General features: G+C 38.1%; 1 protein-coding gene across 2 annotated transcripts; it reads left to right on the forward strand.

The window, feature by feature from the left end:
* Positions 1-297: 297 nt before the first annotated feature.
* LOC148410523 (SH3 and cysteine-rich domain-containing protein 2-like) lies at positions 298-25400 on the forward strand. Of its 2 annotated transcripts, none has more exons than XM_088438080.1 (11): positions 298-615; positions 9843-10209; positions 11585-11679; positions 13505-13589; positions 15366-15481; positions 16882-16951; positions 18096-18169; positions 18231-18322; positions 20464-20515; positions 22061-22201; positions 23048-25400. In XM_088438080.1, the coding sequence occupies exons 1-11, from the start codon at positions 547-549 to the stop codon at positions 23144-23146; spliced, it is 1260 nt and encodes a 419-aa protein (XP_088294206.1). In that variant the 5' UTR covers positions 298-546; the 3' UTR covers positions 23147-25400. The 2 variants fall into 2 exon arrangements, with proteins under 2 accessions (XP_088294206.1, XP_088294207.1); XM_088438081.1 differs by having other exon boundaries at positions 524-615; positions 9809-10209.

The raw sequence follows: 25400 nt of genomic DNA on the forward strand, positions 1-25400 counted from the left end.
AAGGGTGCCGAACCACAAATATGCGAGGGCTCTCTTTTTTTAGATGTTGCAGCCGAATGTTTCTGTGATGATTAATGTACAGGTCTTTTAAAATAAGCAGGAGGACACCATTTGAATGTGAGTGAGAAGCGTATGGGTCTCTTTGGAGCTGCGTGCGTGCGTGTGTGCTAGTGTTTCGTGGCGCGGTTGTAAAAGCCCCCCGCCAATCGCGGTGCTCGCACGCACGAATAGGCGTGGCTCGCGTGCACTCTCACTGATTTTTACGCGAGCCGTACGTGCTGATCAAAAAGGCACACCTCTAACCACGGCACAATACGAGACACTTACTGCAGTTATTTGAGATTTCCCGGGCCACATAAGTGACGTTTTGCAGCTTTTTGGGGTGGGGTACGCGCAATGCGAAACTCGACGTGTCGTCCACGCGCGGCGTGATATTTCCGCGTGTGTCACACTTAGACAACCTCAACGTGGATTTGAAAGTGTTTTTTTTTTTAATTTCATATTCATGTGTGACTTTTTTTTGGTATTGCTTCAATCAAGTTGGCCATGACAGAGATCAATGAGATGGAGAACGAATCTCAGCTCCATCTGACCAGCCAGCCTCTGCCGTCCAAGGTAAACCAACGCACACGCACACACAGAATCTATTCCTTAAATTTACTAAAGGAAGGCAAGTTATATTTTGATTGTACATTTTTCACAGGCGAGAAAACGTTTATGTGCCCAAACTTAGCACAAGTGTCATTTACACACTTCAAGCAAGAATGAATGCTCGTGGTTTAAGGTTGAGTTTGTGTGTGTGTGTGTGTGTGTGTGTTTCACCTGTTCTGTGTTCTTCCACCTGTTCCTCAATTATGTAAGAGGTCACTGGTGACATCACAGATCAGGGTAGTACATTTATAAATGAGATCTGGCGTCATTACTCACACATACACTCACATACTGCAACCAGTGTTAGTAGAAGATTTGCACAAACTGATTGATGCATACTTGTTATTGTTATCCAATCAAAAACACGAATCAGCAATTTTAAATTTGAGAAAGTCGATTAGAAATTGAAATTTACTCAACATGCACCACACCACAAGATGATCAATGATGATAATCTTGTGGACATAGCTATATATTTTCATTAGAAGTAGAATTGGGTCATTCTTAACAAAATCCACACCCTCAGGATAGTGTATTACAGAAACACAAGTATGGGCTTCGCTGACTTGGATCAGAAGGATGAAAAAAATGAGATTTCAATGAGAATTGATTATTGGTGTTTTCATGTGTAAAGATTTATGATCAGTTTATGGTCTAGAAGAATTATAGTCTTACGTTTTGAACAGGTTGAACTTTTGTGACTATCAACATGTTTCCAAGCACATCTGCAAACTCATGCTTCACACCCATCACATCGCGGAATAATCTGTGACGATATAATTTTATATATTGATATCCTGAGTTGATATCCTGGAAGGGAGAGGGGATCATTCTTAATACAACCTATTTCCCTCGGGATAATCAGATACAGAAATCCAAGAGTCAGGCCTTTGCTGGTTTTGATAGATTGGATATAAAAATCCTTCAATAAATCCAGATTATTGGTGTGTGTGTGGATAGAATTGTTTGATTTATGTTCTCAAAGGCTTTATGTATTGAACAGATTGACCTTTTGTGATTTTCAACAATGGTTGAAGCATATCAGGATGGAAAGTTATTCTTAACAACCCCCACGCCACCGGATAATCTTTCAGGATAATCTTTTGGAGACATCCGATAATCAGGATTTATCTGGCAATAATTGAAAGTGTCAATGGGGAAGGTGGTGGGGGGGTCAGATCCTTTCTATACTACATAATCGCTTAAGATAATGGTCTGATTGTTGGTATGTGAGTGATATAAAAACGATTAAAAGACAGATCATGCCAATATATATGCAGTGTGTGGATAGCAAACTATCAGTGCAGTGGTCGTGATTAGCTCAAGTGTCTCGTTCGTTCCAAGAGACTCCATCCAGCTTTGTTGCTCACCATCTGCTGCTGTGCGCTGATATTCACTGACAAAGCACTCACACGACTCACTGGTCCGCATCACGAGCGTTCGTCCTCATAGTCATCACTGGCCTCCGGTTTGATCTCACGATGGATGGACGAAGGCCCTTATGCGGGTGCTTCCAGTGATCCATATCCAATAGTTTTTCTTGTTTTAGTCTTTTGGCTCCCTTCTTACTGACACACGGACATTTGTGCTCATGTGCAGTAGACTCCATTTAAATACTACACAAACAAGCAAAGAGTAAGCAATTCCTTTTTTTTTGTAATGGTCAACATGCATACGATTTCCTATTTTACTACATTTTTTGTTATATGTGTATTTTTTTGGGGGTCATTTGGAATAAATACTACAAGAATCTTAAAACGCTTATCTGAAATCAGATAACTACTAAAATGTAATAACTAGTCCTAAGAAGGAGAAAAAAAAAAAAAAAGATTTGCCCCTCAGTTAACTTTAAAGAGGCAGCTCAATTACTCTACTCTGCAAGCAACCAATCATTGTGCCCTGTTTCAAAGTATCTTTAAAAATGGAGCTGGTTATTGAAACCTACAGCTAGGGCTGCACGATTATAGCCAAAAATAATAATCACGATTATTTTGGTCAATCATGAAACTATTATTAATCACGATTTTTCATCATGTTTGTCCAAACATGCCTATTTATTGCCCTTTAAAAAAAAATAACAAGAAGTATATAAACAAGGCTTGATTCTTACAAATAATAATAATGTACAAAAATAAATAAATAAATAAAGTAAATAATTAAAAAAATTTCACCCAAGACATGCCAAAAACTTGGCACCCAGGGCAACACAGCTAATTTACTTGCTAAGTGTAAACCAATGAAAGAAAAACCCTACTTAGAACCGAGGACATTATTTACTTTTAAGCAAATTTGAATAAATTAACAGTCAAAATGTCATTTTCGGTCATTTCAAACCAAATTTTTATTCCAGTTTTTTGCCGATCGGATTTTTCAAAATGGGTCTTAAATGACAGCTAGCATGGTATATATTAGGAATCAGGTGAGAAACTCAACGCCTTTTCACACTGGTAAATAACATATTAGGGTGAGAAAGCAGACCTTTTTGTCATGCAAACATGTGGGAAACATTGTCCCCTTGTGGTAGGATGGCAAAGTTCTTGTTTTGACTTATAATCAAAAAAATTGCTTGACTTTTTAAGCTTTTTAAATCTAAAAATCGCCTGGTTAAAAATGATCCAATTTTGGGTCAAAACTAGACTGAGCCAATATTTGGGTCAAGTTGACCCAACTTTTTTGATTGTTTTATCCAAAACAATCCCATATTTGAGGTTGTCCTGCAAAACAAGGTCAATTTTTGAGCTTATTTTGTTCAACTCAACTTACACAGCCCAGAAAGTAGGACTGACTCTCCTTTTTAACCCTTATTTGGGTTATTTTAAACCCAACTGTTTCAACGTGTTATAACAACTTTCCTATAATATTCAAATTGACTGTCCTTCAGTCATAAAACAATAATTTCTTGTTAAGTTCATAAAAAAATACATGCAAGAAATACTTGCGTAAACTTTTAATAAGAATCGTGGTTAAACTGAGATTTCTAGCTCCTCCCTCAACAAACAAAGCTTGTCTCTCAGTTGAGATGTATCACTTCTATATACTTTCTCGACACAATTACTTTACAAAAGAAGGACTTTGTGCAAATTACTGCAATTAACATTTCTGGCATATTTCAAATGATTTGACTATAGAGTACGTAAGTATCTTGACAGGCTTTCATCAAATCATTCTATAACATATGCACTGTGTTTAATTAGCCTAAGATGACTGGGAATGTCGGCGCCATCACAATCGCTCGCCAACATCCACCCGAGGCGCAGTTGACACTTTTTTTTCTTTTTGTGAAGATGACTATCAGATGTCAAGAGGAGGCGGAGGATTAACCCGACTGGCTTTTCTCTCTTCTCTCCTGTCCGGGTGCGTTGCCAAGGCTGGCAGACGCGGGCGAGCGATCGCTCATTGTTGTTATTTTAGTTCATTGTTGGAATACAATGGGAGCGACTCACGCTGCCGTTTATAGCCCTCTGCTCGTCTCCGACCGGTGTGCCCTGAGTGCTTGATCTTGTTTATCGCATCCTCAGTGGTCGGGGACAAATAGCTCGAGAAATTAAAAAAGTTGAGTTTAGGCACCACGAATTTACCAAAGATTAGGAATAATAAATAGCACCAAAAATGACTTTTTTCTCACGTTGTTTACAAATCTTTCTAAATCTGTGCTAGTGAGATCTCCTTTGTTGAGATAATTTTGACCCAGGTGGTTAATCCTGAGCTTTTTCTCTAGTTTCTCCAAATATTTCTGCCGTATCTACGCTCCATCCACATCACAGGTGTGGAATATCAAGATGCTGATTAGACAGCATGATTATTGCTTAGGCTACCCACAAGCAAATGTCACTCTAATATGCACAATTTTATGAGCAGGTGACTTCCTGAATGGCGATTCGTGAATTTGCAAGTGGACCCATGCAGATCAACTTTTGCAGATTCTTTTTTTTTCCAAAAAGTGCTTAAGAAAATGGATGAATAGATTTCTTTTTACTTTGTTCTATTTTGGATCTCAAGCTCAGCCTTTAGAACAATAACAAAATCAGTCTTGAGAACCCACCACTGTATCTTATACTCTCTCACACGACTATCATCCTTCTATCATGCAAATCTCAAATCGAATAGTTGGCTGCCTTTTGGGGTTTCCCACTATAAAGTCTGAGTTAAGGAGGAAACTAAACATGCTATCTCCAAACTACTTGTCACTAACTGTTCTAGTAATTAATTGATAGCATTATTATTGGCATTATTATTATTTCTTTATTATTTTCTTTCTTTTATTTCTTTCTTATAACTACTTCCCTCTTTCTCACCTTCTGAACTTAAATCAAATTTGGATCTCATTGTTTAAGTGTTGCTTTCTGGAAACTCTTCTCCAGGACATCCTTGCAAAAGAGATGTAAATCTCAATGGATCTCTTCCTGGTTAAACAGGTTAAATAAAATGAAATTATGATAATAAATTTTGGAGGGAGCCAACCCCCCAATATGGTACATATATTATCGGAAGTTTATTCTTGTTTTTCTTTGATAATATTTAGAGGTATATAATAATAATGATACATTTGATGTTGAAAATATTAGTGGCATTTCAATATGAAAGATTAAAACAAGTTATGATACCATGGTAATCTTATCTAGAAACAAGGAGGGCCATGAGCACCCTTTTTGGCCCCCGCCACACCAAGAAGAAAATTTAGACATCTGTGACTTTTTTGGCCATTTTTGTATTGTATGCATAGCGTATTTTTAGACCCCTTGACTGTGCATTTCACTCTGAGCTATATAGACCAATTGTTGGTCGGGCATAGTACTTATTATTATATATACTTATATTAATATTTTGACCATATTTTCTGTTGACTTTGGGAACATTGTGGAGAACTAAACAGGAACCCTGAGAGCCCCTTCATTTTTTTTTCCGTTAGAATTTTACAACAAAGTTGTACATTGTCTTATCTATTTTAAAAATGTGTAAAAAAATAAAAGAATAAATTAATAACATGTTTCAGTACATTTCAACAAAGATTTAGAGTTTTAATTTTTTAAAATAATTTTGACTTTTACTGAAAATGAATTTTGGCTCCAAATTATGCTTATCAGCCTCATTGACTCTTAATAATCTGTATTGGACCTGAAAAAAAAAATACTCTATTTCTAATCATATCCATCACCAGTGAGTACAGAAAGAGCACAATATCTCAAGAGGGATACATACGAATGTGTATTGATCGACGGTAAACTAACATTAAAAACGAAACTTTATCATCAGAGGTGCTGTATGCCGTAAAACAAGGCTTGGCAAGAAAGTGTTTGATTTGAGATGGCTGCGGTGTGTTATCATGGAAATGAGCACAAACCTCCTTGAGACCGCAAAGCCGTTTGAGATGAGGCGGCCTAGTTAGAGCGTGAAAGATTGTATCCCAAAATTACACCACGCTCGTGTTCCTTGAGCTCCTTTGAAGATTTTTTTTTTTCCAGGTCCTTGTAGTGGAACACGAAGGGGAAGAATAGGCTTACGGTATGATACTATCGCCGTGTTTTGGTTTTACGATGATAATAATCATCATATCAGGGGGAAAAAAAAGCCAGCACTGAAATGTTGCTAACAAAATAAAAGAACCGTAGACTGGGGGATCGATAGACTGTATCATATCGTTCAATATGGATATCATATGGATTTGTCCTTTATAATGTGTGACTTAGCTCCAAAATAATCTCCTATTAGAGTTCGATTCAAGTCACATTTCCATGATTGATGTGGTCAGAATGGTTTGAATTTACCTGACTCATGATATAGTACAGCTCTAGCGTAGTAACAGTTATGTAACTTTTTTTTGTCAATCATTAAAGGGGACGTCAACCCAAAATCATCAATATGTCTAAACTACTATCCTGTTGTTTATCCATCTCAGTGGACGGCCATTTTCTCTCCTGCTGTCACCTGAAAATGACATCATCGTAGCTCAGATAACGACCAATCGCAGCTCAACTTGCAATAATCGCATGACCAAATTTTAAAAAACAGATGGGCTGTGATTGGCTGTTATCGTGGTTGTTATCGCTGTTATTTTATTTGTGATGTCATTTCAGAGTAAGAAAAATTGCTATTAAGTTGAATATTTCAAAATCATCTTTTCCTCTTGCTATGAAGGGAAAAATAAGTAGATGGTATGAGCAAAGACTTCATGAGAAAATGCTAGATTTAATGTCTTGATATAGCTATTCTTACGATGTTTTTGTGACAAGATATTTTTCCTTTTTAGACAAAATATAAGCATATATTTTTAATTAACCCTTTTTTTACATTCTCAAAATTGACATTTTGTAGTGTATTGACATGAAATGTGTATGCGTCTATCATAAATTGACACAATAAATAATCTCAAGAAGCCACAGCACAAAAAACATATTGCAAATCTGCCATTTTCTTTTGATACAGCCATTTTTTGTGCCATTTCAAGCCGTCCTTCACACAGGCACCTCTTTTGTCCAATTGCTACCGAATTTGAACGGCGTATCCTAGACAGATGAATGACACTAAATTGCCAACCATTTTAGTTTTCATCATTGCATGCGGCCGCAGTGTGACGACTCGCCTGGCGCGATCCTCTCTATCTCATCTCATATTTCTGGCCGAGAGCTGCACACTGGAGCTTTAACATTGAATTATATCTTCTGTATGACGTATTGATCGGCTGCGCACGTATGAGAATAATCGGCTTTTACAGGTCTGCGGGGTCTTTTGTCGGGTGGATGACGTGCGTATTGATTGACAGCATAGTGCACCTCGCGTGGCGGTCCAAGGGGGCACTCGGTAGCCAACATGAAGCACCTAATGTATTTCATCTGAGCTTTTCTACACAATGTTCATGTGAGATGACCTCCTGTGATGGAGCTGATGGGGAAACAGAAACCCAGAACAAGGCTCTTCTCTCTCCAGCTCGCTTGACGATTCGATTAATTGTAATTGAGAGGCGCGCTCTAGTTCTGCAGTCATTTGACCTAATTGACGGACGCAAACATGATGCTTTAAAGGGGAAGTGAACCCAAAAGTTTTCTCAGCTCCCAAGTGTCTTCTTTCAATGCTGATGCGTTCAATGTGAAATGCCTTTGCTATGAAGATCAAAGGATTGGACAAAATACCACACAAGGGTTAAAGTGACCATTTGAATCGGTCAAAAATGTGGATATGATATACAAAATTTGAAAAAAAAAATGGTGGGGCTTGTCATGAAAAACAAATTCCCTCTGAAATGTTGAACATGTCAGGAAATGAAGGAAGATTAAATGGAGATGAAAATGAAGACATTGTATTATATTTGGAAAGGTGTTCATGAGGGGAAAAACCCCATTATATTTCTTGTGTATAACCATAATTGCTTGTTGGCATATAATGAAGTCTTTTTGGTGGAGAAATGATGCGTTTTTAATTCATGTGTGACCACTCCACAGCCTCATTTGCATTGACGTAAAATGAATCGTGATAAAGCTGCCACATTTTGTCCATTGAGCACTAAACAGCATGTAATTATGTTTGGTGCTTGACCAGTTGTGTCTGCTGTTGGACTGTCACTATTGAATATTTTTAGAATTGATTATTTTATGTTTTGTTCCATCGATGAATCAATTATTTCTCCTCAAGCTGTATTACAAAACTATTTTTCTCCTTTCGAAATTATTTATCAGTTATTGTTGTTTAGTTTGTAATACTTGGTGCTAAAAAGAACTAAACAACCGTTTAGATCATCGAAAAATATCAAACAATTTTCACGGATGACGAAAATCAGAATCATTTTGTTGATGATATCGATTACTTGAAGTTTTAACATGTCAAATGATTTGATAAGCAATTGGTCAAAAGTTTGGAAACGCCTTCAAATTTACACCACATGAAATTCACGTTATTATCTCTTGTAAATGCACAACTGTGAAATGGATGTCATTTCACGCCATAAAGCATCATTCACATCATTGTTGAGTTTTTTTTTTTTCATTAAATAATTATATCACTATTTCTTTATAATGTCAACAACTTAAGTATTCACCTGCAATTCAGGATTTAAAAAAAAATGTTTGGACATTTAATATTCTTGTAAAGTAGCATCATTACCAAATGGCCGGAAGCATGCCCATGAGCCGCTTATCTTGTCGGATCGATGTGACCTGTCGGGGCCTCTCTCGAGTGAGTGAGTTTACGAAATCCATCATCCGAGACCCCGCGTGGCAATCCAGCCCGCTTTTTGTCAATACGCGTGACATATCAGGCATTTTGATGCTACTTCACAACGCGCCCCATCAGATTACAAGCCTGGGACAGGCTGGTGATAAATGATAAGGCCTGTTGGATCACAATGGCTTCTGCCCCCTCCCCCTCAACCGAGGAGCTTATCTGTTCTGACACTGAGATAGTATGTGGACGAAAGTAAAAATGCAGGAAAATGTCTATCATTTTTAAAACTGTCAGCTTCCGCTCCCCTGGGAGGACTTTAGAAGTGTGTCAAGTATCTTCTTCTTCCACAATCTCATCCAATCACACACACACACACACACATATATATATAATATATTATTGTTCAAGAATCAATGAATAACGTATTTAGTGACACTAATAAACACCGAACCTACCAAAAGTGCGTTCAGTTTCTTAAGGCACTTTTTCTAAAAAACAAAAAAAATACATTAAGCATTTCGGTCTCTTGAGATACTTCTGCATGCCGTTTTTCTTATGGAGGATACATTATAACTAATAAGTGCATACTGGATATGCTAATATTAAAGAGTTCGAGCAGTCAAGTCCATTGTATTATTATATACCCTTAACCATGAGAATCAGTTAGTTCCATTGATAATGGAATCGATATCACAAAATTCTTATCTTTATCCACGACCATAATAAGGATGAGCGCCTTTAAAAGCGGATGCCTCATCCAATCCCTGCGTCCCAATACTTTTGTCTACAGTTTGTAGCTGAGTGTGCTGTTTTTTTTTCAAGATGTTATTTTATTTGGGACTAATGTTCTTTTTTTTTTTCCCCCCGTGGTGATCGTATCACGGCAGAATGAAACCGTAAAATTCTTTCGGTTCCCTCCCTGAAGGCCCATTAGATTTTGCTTTTAAAATGTGCAGCATTATTGCTTTTTTTTTTTTTTTTTTTTTTCTGCGGGTGCAATCAGGCTTTGGCCTGATCATCTGCGTGTGTTTGTTTAGTTGCAGAGACTGAAGCGCTCGCTGTCGTTCATGCGCAGTAAAAGCGTTGAGAACTTCTTCCAGCGATCCTACAGCGACGCCCGCCTCCCGCCGGAGTTCATCACGGAGCCCACGCCCTCCTCGTCGCCCTCGCCGCCCCCCCTGGACCCGATGCCGGGCGGCTCGCCCATCGTGGGCTCGCGACTCTCACCGTCGCTTTCGCCGTCGGTCAGCCCCAACCCGTCCATCGCTTCCCATTCGCCCTCGCTCAGACTGTCCCCGTTGCTGACTCCCAAGCCCCCCCAGCCCCCCCAGATTACACATTGCTTCCACAATCACGTTTTTCGCAAGCCGACTAACTGCCAGCTCTGCAAGAATATGATCCTAGGTGAGACCACCTTTTTAATTCCTATTAGTTTATTTTCACATTCCATTTTGACACTCCATTGATTTAAAGCGGGTAGAACATTTTTATAGTCAGTTCAAGTAGAGAATTTCAGAAATAGTCCGGATTGGAACCTTTACATTTTTATAGTTGTTCAAAGTAGGCAATTTCAGAAATGATGTGAATTGCAACCTTTACATTTTTATTGTCGATTAAAGTAGTGGGCTCAGAAAATAATTGGCATTGGAACCTTTACGTTACTATTTTATAGACAATTTTATAGTCTGTTAAAGAAGGAAATTTCAGAAATAATCCGGATTGGAACCTTTTTATTTTTTCAGTCAGTTGAAGAAGGCAATTTCAGAAATAATAGGAGTTGGAACCTTTACATTTTTATTGTCGATTACAGTGGGGAGATCCAGGAATCATCCGCATTGGAACCTTTACATTTTTATAGTCAGTTAAAGTAGGCATTTTCAGAAACAATCCACATTGGAACCATCACATTTTCACAGTCAGTTAAAAGAGAACTTTTTAGAAATAATAGGCAATTTCAGAAATCCTATGGATTGCACCATATCTGGAAATGTAGCGTAATTTATTTGAAAGATATCCTATTCAATAATAAATCTTTAAAAATAAATATGTTTAAAGTCCCTCTAAAGTTGACATGATTCTCAATGTATTTAAAGGGCCTACATTATGATATTTTTTCCACTTTCTACAGTTAAATATATGCATATAAACTACTTTTGGCACATTGCCAATGTAATTCCTTCTTAAATATGAGTTTTATGGTCTTGATATTTCTAACCAGGAAGTAAATCGCCTTGTTTGCATACTGTAGGCCGCAGCTCTTACCATATTTTCATTACATTCACACACAGTTCAGTGGTTCCATAGGGACATTCGGTTCCTTTATAGGCATAATTGCGTAAAATCAAATATTTCTCTCTCTCTGTGTTTATCATTTTGACTTTAACACAATGTGAGTACGTGCAATTATTTTGTGTCTTCTGCTGGTCTTTTTGCTACTTCCCATCACATTGATGGATTCCCTACCACAATCAGCTCCTCCTTGCTTGCATTCTAATTTTTTTTCCCAGCATGCATTGTGTCTTCATTATTATTATGTGATAGATCACCCGGCTCCCCTGGAGCCCTCTACACCCACCTCCTACCCCGTGCAGCTTTAATCAACACGTCAGAGAAGTCAAAGATTCGCTCATATATAATTACAACACAACCGGGATCGGATCGGGAATAAAAAGCCCGTGTGAATCATTAAAAATTGCGAGTATCGTAGCGGTCGGTGTACTTTTAACACTCTGATGGAACCGTGACCAATCAATTATTTCTGTCTCACTCTCCCGCATAGGAAACTCCAAACAGGCTTTGCGATGTAAAACATGCAAGCTGGCAGCTCACCTGTGGTGCACTTCGGAACTCTCGCAGCAGCCTTGTCACGGGAAGGTGCGAAAAAACACACTCTCGCACAGCATATGGTATTAATTATATGAGGGATTTCTGAAATACGGTCCAGGGAAGCATTTTGGTGGAAAACAAGTGCATTTTTTTTTATAGGCCATATTCTTACTTACAATAACTATTGTTACAGAGGGCAGAAGTCGGTTGACTGTTAGGAGCCAATGCCTGTTGCAGCTAACAGCATTGCTATGGTATTCAGTTAAAGAAGCAAGCAGACTGAACCAACATCTGGGTCCATTCATGTTTACACACAGAAATATTACTCCAATAGAGATGGTCATGTAAAAATGTTGATGTCTCCAGCTGTTTTAATTGAGTGGCAAGTTATGAAGCTGTGTGCACCGGCTAGAACATTCTCAAATGGAGGTGCTAGTACCCCTAGGGATACTTGAAGGAACTTCAGGAGGTACTCGAGATTTTAAAGAAATCAAACAAACATGCACAAATCCTTTAAAATAATTATTGAATTATTTGTTTCAGGAAAATCTAAGTTCACAATGCAGATTCTCCCCCATACTAGAATGGTTCGATCCAACTTGTTACCTGTCAAGTTAATGATTTAACACATCTCTACTATGATCCCTAAAGAGGACACTACTTTCAATATTTTTTTCTTTTTTGTGGACAAATATATATTTATATTTATTCCGTTTTGAGAATAGGTCTGACACTTTATGTTGATTATTTTTTGGGACAGATATAATAATAGAAAACGTTTTATTATGTTGAATATTTTTCTGTGGACAAATAATTATTTCTATTTTTTTTAGAACAGGTCTGACACTTTATATATAGATTTTTTGTGGAAAAATATGTATTAATAATAAAGTTATTTTTTTTTGCAGATTTCTTCAAGGTGCAAAAAGAGGACACTTTAGGTTGATTTTTTTTTTTTTTTTTAAATTGTGGACCAAAACAAATGAGACACTGATGGCATGTTTTCAGTCAATTTTTTTTTTTTAATAACTCAAATTTCTTTGCACTGGTTAAGAGGTACTTGACTAAAAAAGTATTTCACAGGGGGTACATCACTGAAAAAAGCTTGAGAACCACTGGGCTAGCAAATACTGAAAGCTATAGTCAGTTAACTAATTGCAGTCTTTTGGCATATACACACTATACCAAGTCTTTTAGTACCTAACGTACTCAATTACTTTAGTACTATTACCTAAATTAATTGATGACCTTAGTACTTAATTACCTTAAGTCGTTTTAGTCGATGAAGTTATTGATTTCTTTAGTCCTCAATTACTGAAAGACTTTACTACCTCGGGTAATCAATTGCTTAAGTATTTAAAGTGATTGATTACGTTATTGTACTTAATCACTTAATTTTTCTTAATTCACCATTTTATAGCAAAATTGGCTTTCTATCAAGTGCATGCTTGGCATATTAGCATGCAGCGCTTTTTACAGCGAGGCCTATATTGAGTAGAACAAGAAGGGCGACGGACACGCAGGTACGAAAGCTCAAACGTCTCGGCGGCAACAAAAGCAAAAACGCTGATTACCTCACGAGTGCGTTCTCTCCACATAATGTGACAGAGTGGCTCATTTGCAAGCCGAGGCGACGGCACTTATTTGCTTAATTCAGTGTGAAATGACAGCCTGGTGTTACAAAGCTACATGTTGAAAGTCGCCGCCACAGCCGAGTGAGATGTTCCTTGGCGCCAGTGTGTTTTCCATTCGATAGAGTCTCTTCAAATGACTCGGTTGAAGCCTCCCGTAATGGCGGCGTGGGGCCTTGAAGATGGGACTAATGGAAGCTGAATAAAAATCATTACGCTCTGTGTTCTCTCTCCTCCGTTAGTCAGGCGCCTTCAAGCGAAACTTCAGCTCACCCATGCTCGTCACCGAACAGCTAGCCGTCGTCAAGGAAGTCCAGCCTAGTCAAGGTGAGTGTGTGATGCACTAATATTCGATTTCAGACAAACCTGTTACCTGTATACCGGTAAATTTTGTAAAAACTAAAGATAAATTTGCTGAAAGTTGATTTATGTTGCTTTTTTGTTCTTGTTAAAAAGAGTACAATTTATGGGATCGATTTTTTTTTTTATAGATAATGATCTTAATTATTGTCACTTCGGCAAGTGGGGGCACGCAAAATATCTTCTCTTTCATAGAGGGGGCTTTGGAAAAAATAAAGAAGCTCCGCATCAGTGTAAGATAAAGCCTTTCTCATCAAGACAAACTGAAATAAACTGGCTACAAATACCATATATCAGTACAGCATTACATTAAGAGCAGCTGACTTGTCCTTAAACAGGCCACCGTATTGTACGATAGGTCAACGCGTGGCTTGATATGTCGCTCCGAATCAGGCTTTAGCACCTCGTGCTGTCACTTCCTTTTAGTCTCTGAAAATAAGAGCCAAAATTAACCTACAGCGTCACAAGAAGACAATGAAATGAGAGAAGAAAAGAATACGTTAAAGGTCATATTAATGTCACACTTTTGTGTGTTTTCGATTCAGTCCTCATTATGTTTGGCTACTTGTTGCTAGGCAGAATTTGTGGGAACAGATTATTGCGCCTTGGGAGCTAATGAATAAAATTATTCATGATAAAAACAACTTAAAGAATAGCTGTTCAAATGCGGTGAATATGGTATTTAATAGGCAAATAAAATTAAAGTTGAAGTATTAGCTTTAGACATTAATTTAACCTTTATAAAGCTTTAAAAATAATTAACTCAGGTACCTCAGTTCTATTTACTTCCTGTGCCAGCTGACCTCAGCTAACTTTGAAACCAAACTTAAAGAATAGCTGTTCAAATGCAGTGAATATGGTATTTAATAGGCAAATAAAATTAAAGTTGAAGCATTAGCTTTAGACATCAATTTAACCTTTATAAAGCTTTAAAAATAATTAACTCAGTTACCTCAGTTGTATTTACTTCCTGTTCCAGTTGACCTCAGCTAACTTTGTAACCAAACTTAAAGAAAGACCAAGATGGACGTTCTTGTAGTTTTACTTTAAAAAAAAGTTGCTCAGCGATTCATTGGGGGAAAAAAAAACAAAAAACACTTATCTACTTTTCATTTGGTTATTTGTATGCTAAGATTTTACACATGTGTTATAAACCATGCATAAAATAGTCATTGACTAATTGCAATTACCTAAGGAAAATTGTGCAATTAATAAGTTAGTACCATTACTTTCTGTCCCACATGGAAAAGAAAGAACAAGTTGGGAAACCATTGTCCAAGAAAAATGTGCGTTTGACATTATTAATGACTACAATTTATTATAACCACTTTAGCATCTGTTGGAACTGCTGAGGCGGTGTGTTGTTACTTGCCTCATTGCAAAATTGCTCATGCGAATGCTAATTTTTGACTGGTTGCTAAATTTGCTTGTTGAGTTAAAAATTCCTGCGAGGGGACAAGAACACATTTTTATATTCAAAAATAAATAAATAAATAAAAAATCTGTTTCACCAGCAGGGAGTCTTTCATGGTGTGTGCCAATGACTAAAACGTGCGCCTAAATGAAAGCGTGATGATTTGTCAGCATGTTTTGATGTCTCCTTAACTTTTGGCTTTTCTCTCACTAAACTGGGTCACTCCAGCTAAATTTAGACTCCCTACCCTATTCTTTCCCCATGTCGACATACAGGCGCAATATTCCCAGGCATATTTTGTGTGTGTATGTTTTTTTTTTTTTTCTCAGAAGCGGTGCGGGCACGTGTGGACCCGGTGTACGCCGCTTTGCGCTACGGGACGTCACTTGCGCAGATGAGCCGCTCCAGTTTCGGCAGCATGTCGGAGTCGCCCACGCGCAGTTTGGTACGAGAAATGCTCGTGTATTCTGTGTGATCGAGATAAAGTTTCATGGCAGCCGTACACCCCCTAAGGCATCCCACTTTCGTCTTTAGAAGAAATGTCACAAATTATAACCCATCAAATGCAGAGAAGCTTTCACACAGATGAAAAATGCATTTTCGGATTCAAGCAAGTGAGACACAAATGGCCAAGGCATTAAAGCAGTACAAATACACACATTTTACAACAATACTTAACCATATTTACAATTTAATTTGTAATTTACTGGACGATAAAATACTAAGGTTTGTGGTTTTTCTTTATTGTATACCACATCCTCTTTCTGTAGCAACGCGTGCGTATCATCACCATCACGTATGCAATGCGTCAGCTTTTAAGAAAAAAAACTGTAATTCCCCAAATATAAGACGTGTTTTTTTTTTCTCAAAAATAACAGCCAAAGTGTGAGTGCGTGCTATAAACGGTAACTACAGTACCGACAACGTTAACCAGCCACATAAGCCGAGTTTTGACGCACACTTTTACATCGGCCATATTCGTACTTACAATAATTACCATAACGGGACGATCTCGAGGGTGTAAGTCAGTTGGCTATTAGCAGCGAGTGCTGATTAGGCTTATATTAAGTAAGCATTAGTCAAGGGTGTCAGCTACCTTCCATAAAAAATGAATTAGATCAGTTTTATTATTTGTTATTGTCATTCCTTTTTTAAAAGATGAGAACTCTCATCCATGGCACTGAAAGAGTTAATTGTGTTTTTTGGTCTATACACACACAATCATAAACTTGGTGGAACACGGATGGTCCGCAACTTCGAGTATTTATTGCAATAGGGACTCAAGCCGTGTCGCTAAGAAAAGATCAAACTGCTTCAAGCACGGTCACACTAGCGAGGCATTCACTGACCAGTCACAATGTGGGAAATCTGAATCACACTTAACTTAATGTGCAACAAATATATAACTTACAGATATGAACACAAGAAAATATGAAGAATTTACAAAGATTTACACTGTTTTGCCCTAGTTTTTACACTGTTGCCAAACTGTTTGTGAGTCCAATTGCGTAGGAGGCACATGTAATTTTCCTACATTTGGGGCACCAAACACAAAGAAAGGGCTTGCTTTTATTCTCTTGAATATCCACGGTGATGTGCATGTTGCTTGTAAGAATTTTTACCTCCCTGTTTTATTCACTGTTTCATATAAAATGGGAAATAAGGTTAAGTATTGTTGTAAAAGGAAATGTATGTGTCCTGTATTGTATAATTATGATTTGGTGGCATCTCCCTGGCTCAAAATCAAATCACGATACGCCAATGAGTCCTGAGCCTCTGCAACTTTGCATATTGTGCCATCAAAGGTCTGAATTACCATGTAGTCTTTGCTGTTGTTGATCAAAGGGTGAGGCGGGTGAGGAGAGGCAGGGGAGACAGTGCAGCATGGAGGAAGACATCCCTCAGGAGATAGGAGGTATTATCAGTGCAATTTGTTTGTCTCTTGTATACACGCATACATTTACAAATGCTCGAAGTGTTTACATTCATATATTTACACAGTGTGTGTTTACAACACGATTCCAGCTTCTCCAGTCTTGCGTCATACTCCTTAAAGCCACATATCCAACATATATTTACAGCAATTGCACTTTATAAACCTAGTGTTACCCTATCCCACTACACTCTAAAAAATATTGGTAATATTTGGCTCAATTTAGTCAATTTAAATTATTATTTAATGCAATTATATTTTTCAAGGCTTTCCTTCCCTGGGTAGAAAAACAAACTATAAAATAATTTGCATTACAATAAAAAAAACAGTATCAGATTTATTATACAGAAATGTTTCAGGCTTTATCGCTTCATGTTTTCAGGCTTTATCACTTAAAATTTTCATGCATCATAAAACTATGTAAACATGTGAGCATGGCTTAAACGGGAAGTCAACCCAAAAGTTTTGTTAACAATAATATGTTCTATGTGCCTTCAGTGGACTCATTTTTCTTATTATTGTTACATTTATGGAATATGAATTAAGCCCCCCCCCCAAAAAAAAAAATCCACCTGGTGGCCGAAAAAGAACATTACAGTTCATCTGGGCTTTGGTAACAATCAATCACAGCTCCCCTGTTTTCAGAGTTAGGTTAGGTGATGTTTGCAAGCTGAGCCCTGATTGGTTGATACTTGAACCCTGGAAAATGGTGTCATTTTCAGGCAAAAAAAACAACAAAAAAACTAGAATATTTTGGTGCTTAATTCATATTCCATAAACTCAGTATTAATCAGAATGCCTTGTTTAGACTGGTGGGGTTGTACGTAACAAATTATTGCAATGAAATTTATTGAGTTGACGTCCCCTTTACGAATGGAACTTATTTAAAAGCAGGGATTTGTTTTCTACCAAATAGCAGGCTTTGCAGTTTAAAATTTGTATTCCTCTAGTTTGGATTTAAAACCAATGAATTGTTCAGCCCAAAATTTGTGTGTCTACGTGCAATACATGGACTATACCACATGTTATTGTTCCAGTTTGTCTGCATGCATATATATGTCTATTTATATCAATGTGTCTACACACGTCAGTATTTTCTGGCATTTGTTGACGTTTTCCATTCCAGACCCTGTTGCCGCTGACAGTGAGGCCGAGAAGGAAGAGGAAGAGAGCGCCAGTCAAGCTGAGACGCCTGCTGAGGTGCGTGCGCACGTTCCTGTAATATGTGCGTAGTGGCTCACTTCCTCCTTGGCCTTTCCAGGTGCCCCCCAAACGCATCGAGGTGCACTCCATGCACACTTACGTGGCGCTCTACAGCTTTCTGCCTCAGGAACACAACGACCTGGAACTACAGTGAGTCAACACGCATGCTATTGTTTTGATAAATGTCTCCCGCCTACTTCATCGTCGCGTCCTCACAGGACACGTTCAGGCCTCCTCCGGGGACGTCTAATTACGTACTCCGAGCTCGTCGCCGTGCCCACGTAGTGGATGGAAGCGGAGTGAAAGATATTGAGGTGTGGGGGTGTGTTTAAATTGTTAGGCAGGATGAATTTTCATCCTTTTTTTAAAGCTTGCTACAAAGACGAGTGTTAAGAGAGGTAAAACGGAGGACGGAAAATGATGGTGGAATGTTTATTCATGTCGTATTGTTGCTTTTGGTTAACTTGAATCGATTGAACGGATATTTTTATATCGTAGCCCATGTGCGGTATTTTGTCCAACACTTTCATCTTTACATTCATATCCAAAAGAAAACAAGACACTTGGGAGCTGAAATTTCACCCAGTAGGTGATGACACGTCATATTTCAAAATGGCTTGCCCACATAGTTACAGTTATCACACTACCAGGCCTGTGCCCTCCCTTGGCTAAAATACTGCGACAATGATATGAAAGAAAATGATCTCAAAATAGTGCACAAAGGTTAAATTGATAGTGCAGAAAACACAAATATAAAATAAGAAAGATTCAACAAGTGTTTGGACCATAATCTCAGGAAAAATTGACAAGATTTACTGTTGAGAGGCTGAAACTTTGGGAAATTTAAACTATATGATCTAAAAAAAAAAGTCCCACAACACTTTATCAATTCATCAAAAATAGTGATCGATTAGTGGTCAGCTAATTGTGACACCAGTAATTACAACACAATTGAGCAGAATATTAAGAATTAAGCATGTTTGTGCACTATGATTGATTACACACAAGACATTTTTTAGAATGAAACAAGAAGATCATTTTTAAAACACGTTAAATAAATAAATGTTAAATTTATAGCTACTGAAATATCAGTCTTGTTTTGTTAGCCTTTTCTCTGGTGTTTTCCATGTGATAGCATTTAAGCTAGCAGATGTTAGCATTGAGCTAGCAGACCTTCTCAAGGCAAAGTTATCTATTTTAAATATTTGTATTTGTCTTAATTCATATGGTTAGCTTTTTACAGTTAACTTAAAATGAGAGACGATAAGCAGCATGATGCCTTTTTTTTTTTTTTAATCTTCTGCTTGATAAATTTGTTGCCACCATTAAAGCATTCACAACTCGAGACAATAATTAGCCAAGCAAAGACTCATATCTCAAAAACCTTTTTAAACTGAGGCAGCACTGGCGTAAGTGGCAATGTTTCGATGTTGTTTTGTTAGCCTCGTCTCTGGTGTTTTCCATGTGATAGCACTAAGCTAGCAGACGTTAGCACTGAGCTAGCAGGCGCTCTCATGCTTAGTTATGTATGTGTAACTGTCTTCATATGTTTCCGTTTATGAGCGTTAAATTTGCTGCCACCATAGAAGCACTCACAACACAAGACAAAAATCATCCAAGCAATGGCTCATATCTCAAAAACGTTGTAAGATGAGGCTGTACTAAGGCAGTGTTTCATTGGCATGCAGAACAGGTCAGCTGCAGCCTTCCGTGTAAGCCGCTTTGTAGCCCTGCTAGAGCGCGCTTCAAAAACATATTTCACTCAGCACTGCAACGAAGCTAATCACTGTTAACATGGAAGGGACAGAAATGTATTAATCCTGTTTTTTGCAATTTGGAACCATTTTGTGTCATGTCTGGCAATTTTTTACCTAAATAGCCAAAGGATCAAGAATTATAGGACAATTTTCACCGCGATCATGTAAAGTGTGTTTAAAATATTCATTTAAACGTGTATAAAAGCTTTAAAAAACATTCATACAAGCTCTCTAGGTTACTGATTTTTAACAATAGCTGGTCCTTTTGGAAGAAATCTGCTGCATTTAACAGGGGTTCACTGCATGTCCTTTAAATGTTTTTCAGGTAATCCAGTATTAGACTTCTATTATTCAGTGCTTCACCTTTTGTACAAAATCTCAGGAGTATTTCAGCCCCTTTGTCGAAGCCAAGAACTTTTTTTTGTACTAGACTTTTTTTGTCCTGCTTTTATGTGCCTATCAGAAATCCCACTTCTTTCTCCCTGACGTCCTCACTTTTCTTCTATTATCCTCCTTTGCCCTTATCGCTGCCAGCCCCGGTGATCGGGTGCAAGTCACAGACGACTCCAACGAAGAGTGGTGGAAGGTGGGTGATGAGACTAAATTATATTTGATATATTTCGATGTGTGTAAGCTCGTGCGTGTGCGTTGGGCGTTTTTAAATCAAGTGCACCTGCTCATGCGCAAATTGCATCATTTGCCCAGAAGATTAGCCTAAAAATAGTGTGGAGGGAAAAAAAAAAAGGAAAAAAAGTGTGATGTGTGTGTACATCGGAGATGCACGTAGCCTATCAAGGCTTCTATCAACTCCGGCATTTTCAATCAGCAGTGATTGTTGTGAGCACATGCTAATGATGTGCGCAAACTCCGCCCCTCACAAGCTGTCACATATGTGATGAAAAAAATAATTATGTGAAATCTGGATGCACAGAATGTTTCAGCTGTTTATGCAAATGTATTGAAAACAATTTCAGCTTGTCAGGAGTCATTATCGACACTAGTTTTCCGGTCGCCTACGCACACACACACACACGAATGAAAATGTTGTTGTTAGCAAAAGTAAAAATTAACTATTTTGGGCTACTGGCATGCTGGAACATTTTGGAAAAAAAAGTTGTTTTTTTTTCCATCAGGCCTGATGTGTGTGCAAAGTCTGCATTTTTATTTTTAGACCCTCATCTGTGGTCTTTTCTCCAATTTTCTTTTTTTTCTCTCCAATTTGCAAATTGAGTTTTTAATAACACTCGGCAATATTATTTTTTTGCAAGGTCTGATTCATGCAAAATTCGTGTTTTGTCAAACATTTAGACCGCCGAATTCAAGATCAGGGCGTGTCCAAACCCGATCCATGGTTTTGATATTCCGTCTTCTGACGCACCTTATTCATATGATCAAGATATTTATCAGGCTTCCACATTTGAATCAGCTCTGCTGGAGGAGGGAAACATCAAAATATATGCAAGGTTGTAGCCTTCGTTGGCCACCCGTTCAAGAACATTTAGTAAGCGGTGCGTTGCCAAGGCAACAGCGTTGAATTCAGATAAAAAGCTTTGTTCAATTTATGATTTGAAACATCTCTGGAAGAAAGGTTGAGGCGTTTGTTAAACTATGACATCGGAAAGGACACGTTTTTTTTGTAGATCCAATCTTCAAATCCGGTTTACACACTGTGTCACTGACCACTTTTGTAATCATTTTTGAAATTGTAAGGAGACTACGAGAATCTTTTTGCTAAAATTTGCTTGGCTGACCTCAACAATGTTGACTTGCCTTCTGCCATCTAGTGTTGAACACTATTATTGCAACTTAAAACAGCTCAGCTAGAGAAAATGTTTTTCTTTTCAAAAAATAATGAAGTGCCACTCTTATTATGGACACCAGTCGCATGCGACCACCAGCTGCTGGTTATTGATTTACATTATGCAAATGAATGCATCCTAGAGGGAGGGAAAATGTTCTGAATGCTAACAAAATGCTCCAATTGCTGAATTTTTGCCTTGAAGCAGACAGCAACCTCGCCGTGTGGCACCCATTAAAAAAAAAAAAAAAAAAAAAAAACTTTTTTTTTTTTTTTAATTATTTTTACCCACAGTATGGAATGACTCAGAGCTGTTGTTTTGGCCTCCCCCAGGGCAAGAGCGGCGACAGGGTGGGCTTTTTCCCGGCCAACTTTGTGCAGCGGGTGCGTCCCGGCGAGCGAGTGTGGCGCGTCATCCAGGGAACATCCGCCGGCAGCCGGGAAAAAGGACACATGGTGGTCAAGGAAGCGCAGGTACCAAATCCATAGGCATCACTTTATGTTTATGACCCACCCCACGTGTCATCGTAACCACGGCAACCGAGTGACGACATTGTGAACTGCGGTGTCCTGAGCTGCACCCGCACAGTCGAATGACAGTAGAAAAATGCTGGTCTGTTACTGTATTGTCTTTCTTGGAAGAGTTTGCAAATACTGTAAACGGTCAGATGGAAGTTTTCTTTTGCAGGATAGAATTGTAATAAAGAGGTGATAAATCGATTATCTTAGAGATTATTTTTGAGTAAATTTGAATTAAGCACTAAAATGCACAATAAATACGATAGTGTAAGCACTCACACGAGATCAAGTCTTAAGCATGTCGCCCTCTTCGTGACGCCGACCAATAGCAGACCAGTATTTGAGGGAGCCGTGACGCCGTCCAATAGCAGACCAGCACTGTAGTGATGCATGCAGTGACGCATGTAGTGACGTATGATCGCAGTGCAACTCGCAGTCACGCACGCACACTGACCGCCATGTTTCAATTATTCCCGCACGAGAGAAGTTGATGTTTTTGATGCCGTAAGGAGAAAAAAAAATGTCGTAAAGAGGGGACGAAAAAATGCCACAGTCCACGTCGTAAAGTGAAAAAAAAACGTAAGGCAGGGACATTGTAAACCAGGGGTCCACTGTACAATGATTAGCAATACATTAAACAAGCCTTCTGTCCTTGATAGGTTGTTTCTCCTCAGGTGTGGTGGTTTCTTTATAAAAATGCCCATAAAAGAGAAAAAAAAATCGTATGTATCTTATTAATTAGTCAATCACACGCTAGCTCTCTGACATATTAGTTGTACCTAATAAATTGCCTTTTTTCAGATCTGCGTGGGAAAGCGTGAGGATGGCGACACCTTCGTGAAACTGAGCAGCGGAAAGAAACGAGGCCTGGTGCCCGCACACTCCATCGAGGAGATCTGAGCCTCGTCGACGTTGATCCTCACCTCCCCTTGTCTTTTTTGTGCGCTGAATGGATGAAGTGGACCATGAGAAAAAAAAAAAAACATTTTTGCCAAGTGTCCTCACTGTAAGTCTTAACAGGTAACAAACTAGACTCTTGCCTAATTGTAATTGGGCAACCCGCTCCCCTCTTACCCCTCTTTGCTTTGTTTCATTCCCGCACGAGATTATGGAAGGTTTAAAGAATGATAGGATTTGTTTTTAGTAATGACCCCCTCCAGTCATCAGGCTTTGTTACATTTCGTTTAAAATTTCAAGCACACACAAACAAAAAAAAAAAAACATTTGTCTTAAGGGAGCGGTTCAGTTCTGATGGATTACTAGCTGAACACATGCTTTTGTTTGCTGAAAACGAGAACAAATGTAATATCTGGAAAAATAAATGATAGAGAATCAAATCAACAAAATTGTGTAGACATAAGAGCAAAAAAGAAGAAAGTGCAACTTTTTGGGGGGAAAACGACTAATATAGTCACGTAAAAAAGAAGCTCTAAAATGTATTTTGAATGTTTTGGTTCCATGTGAATGGTCTAACGTGTGGCTTGAATACTCATTCGGTGTGCACACTAATCCCGCGGTCATTCTCCATATCGAATTAATGAAAAAAGCAATCCAATCAGAGCAAGGCTTAGTTATTTCAAATATTAATGAGAAATTCGCCTGGTGTTTTTGACCAGCCTGAACAGCTTGAAGAAAAGCATCCCGGGCGTTTTCAATTCAAATGTAATAAAAGGACATCAAAGATTATTATTTAAAAATCATACTAATCATTTTTTAAAATTAAACATTCAGTGTAACTGAACTGTGCTTAGCTTGTAAATCTTTTATGAAGAAGCTTTCGAAATCAGTGGCTCCTAAACTTTTATCAGGTGCATATTTTATTCGGGAATTCCAGGAGAAAACCTGTGTATATACAGTATATGATATGTCAAGGCATATCAGTTTTTTTTGTAATAAAATGAAAACACAAAGTTTTGAACTACAACGGCCTAAGTACAGTTCAATTGTATTTAACTTTTTAATACCATGCATTTTGCATCATCTTCTAGTTGGTTTGCTCTCAATTTGAAAAGAAAAATATACTGTTCACGACATTAGGTTAGATTAGCTGATACCTGTTAAGATCTGATGTACCCACTTAGGTGCTTTCATGTATCCTAATTTCAGCACCACTGCACTAGACTAATCTCAAAATGTGGTAGTACTACTACTACTAGTAGTACGGGAGCTCCCTCTGGTGGTACCCAAAAAAATCACGACCTAAGTACAGTTCAGTTGTATTTAACTTTTTAATACAATGCATTTTGCATTTTAGAGTTTTTAAAAAGTGTTTGTTTTTAAACATCTTATTTTGAAAACTCTTTGACTATTTATTCTACATTTTAGTTTGTTTTCTCCCATAATGTTAATGTTCCAATGGAATAATTTCACAGTGGTTTCAAATTTTGTCAATTGTATTTGTATTCCATGAAAAGGGAAGCGCGAGGGCCTGCTCATCAATTTGTGCAACTTGTTTGTTTCTGGTAATGCTGTAAATTCATTTTGTATCTCATTTTGCAAATTTTGTCTTTTCTTTAAAGGACAAAATGTTATCATTTGACCAACACAGGCCAAAATTTTGCTGCGAGCACTCTACTCTTTGATCAGTAGACACAACACATAATTTATGTGGTGTCTAATGAATCCAATTAAAAAAAAAAAATCCAATTTAAAAAGTTGGAGGTATAGACTTGGATTATGTTCAGGTGGAAACCCATTTTGGGCTCATTTCCATGCAAAGGACGTTAGAGCGGGCCCCATTTGTATGAGCTGAAGAAAACAAGAGAATAGGAACGACGTGTGTGTCCAAGCGTACGATTAGACGCTGTGGGCGCGGACTGTCTGAGTCATCGCCTATCCAAAGTCACCTACCGCTCGGCTTCCCGTCGTCTGGCTTTCATGCCGGTCTCATGTAAAGGACACCTCACTTCCGTCCCGCCGTGCGGATTCAAAGCTGAGATTTTTTTCATCGTGATCGAAGCTTAGCTAGACCGTTCCCATTTTTAAATGCTGATTGTTGTATTGCATTGGACTGTGAAGGCATGAAGATAACTGGATTAAGTCCACGTTACCACCGTAGCATTTGAAACGCCAATGTTTTGCCATTTGTTCGCTGAATCCCTAAAAAAATGTCTTTTGAAAATATTGTCCCTTTCAATAAATGACTGAAAGTGTA

Source organism: Hippichthys cyanospilos, chromosome 16, assembly GCF_059441005.1.
Source record: "Hippichthys cyanospilos isolate Australia breed blue-spotted pipefish chromosome 16, RoL_Hcya_1.0, whole genome shotgun sequence".
Classification (NCBI taxonomy): domain Eukaryota; kingdom Metazoa; phylum Chordata; class Actinopteri; order Syngnathiformes; family Syngnathidae; genus Hippichthys; species Hippichthys cyanospilos.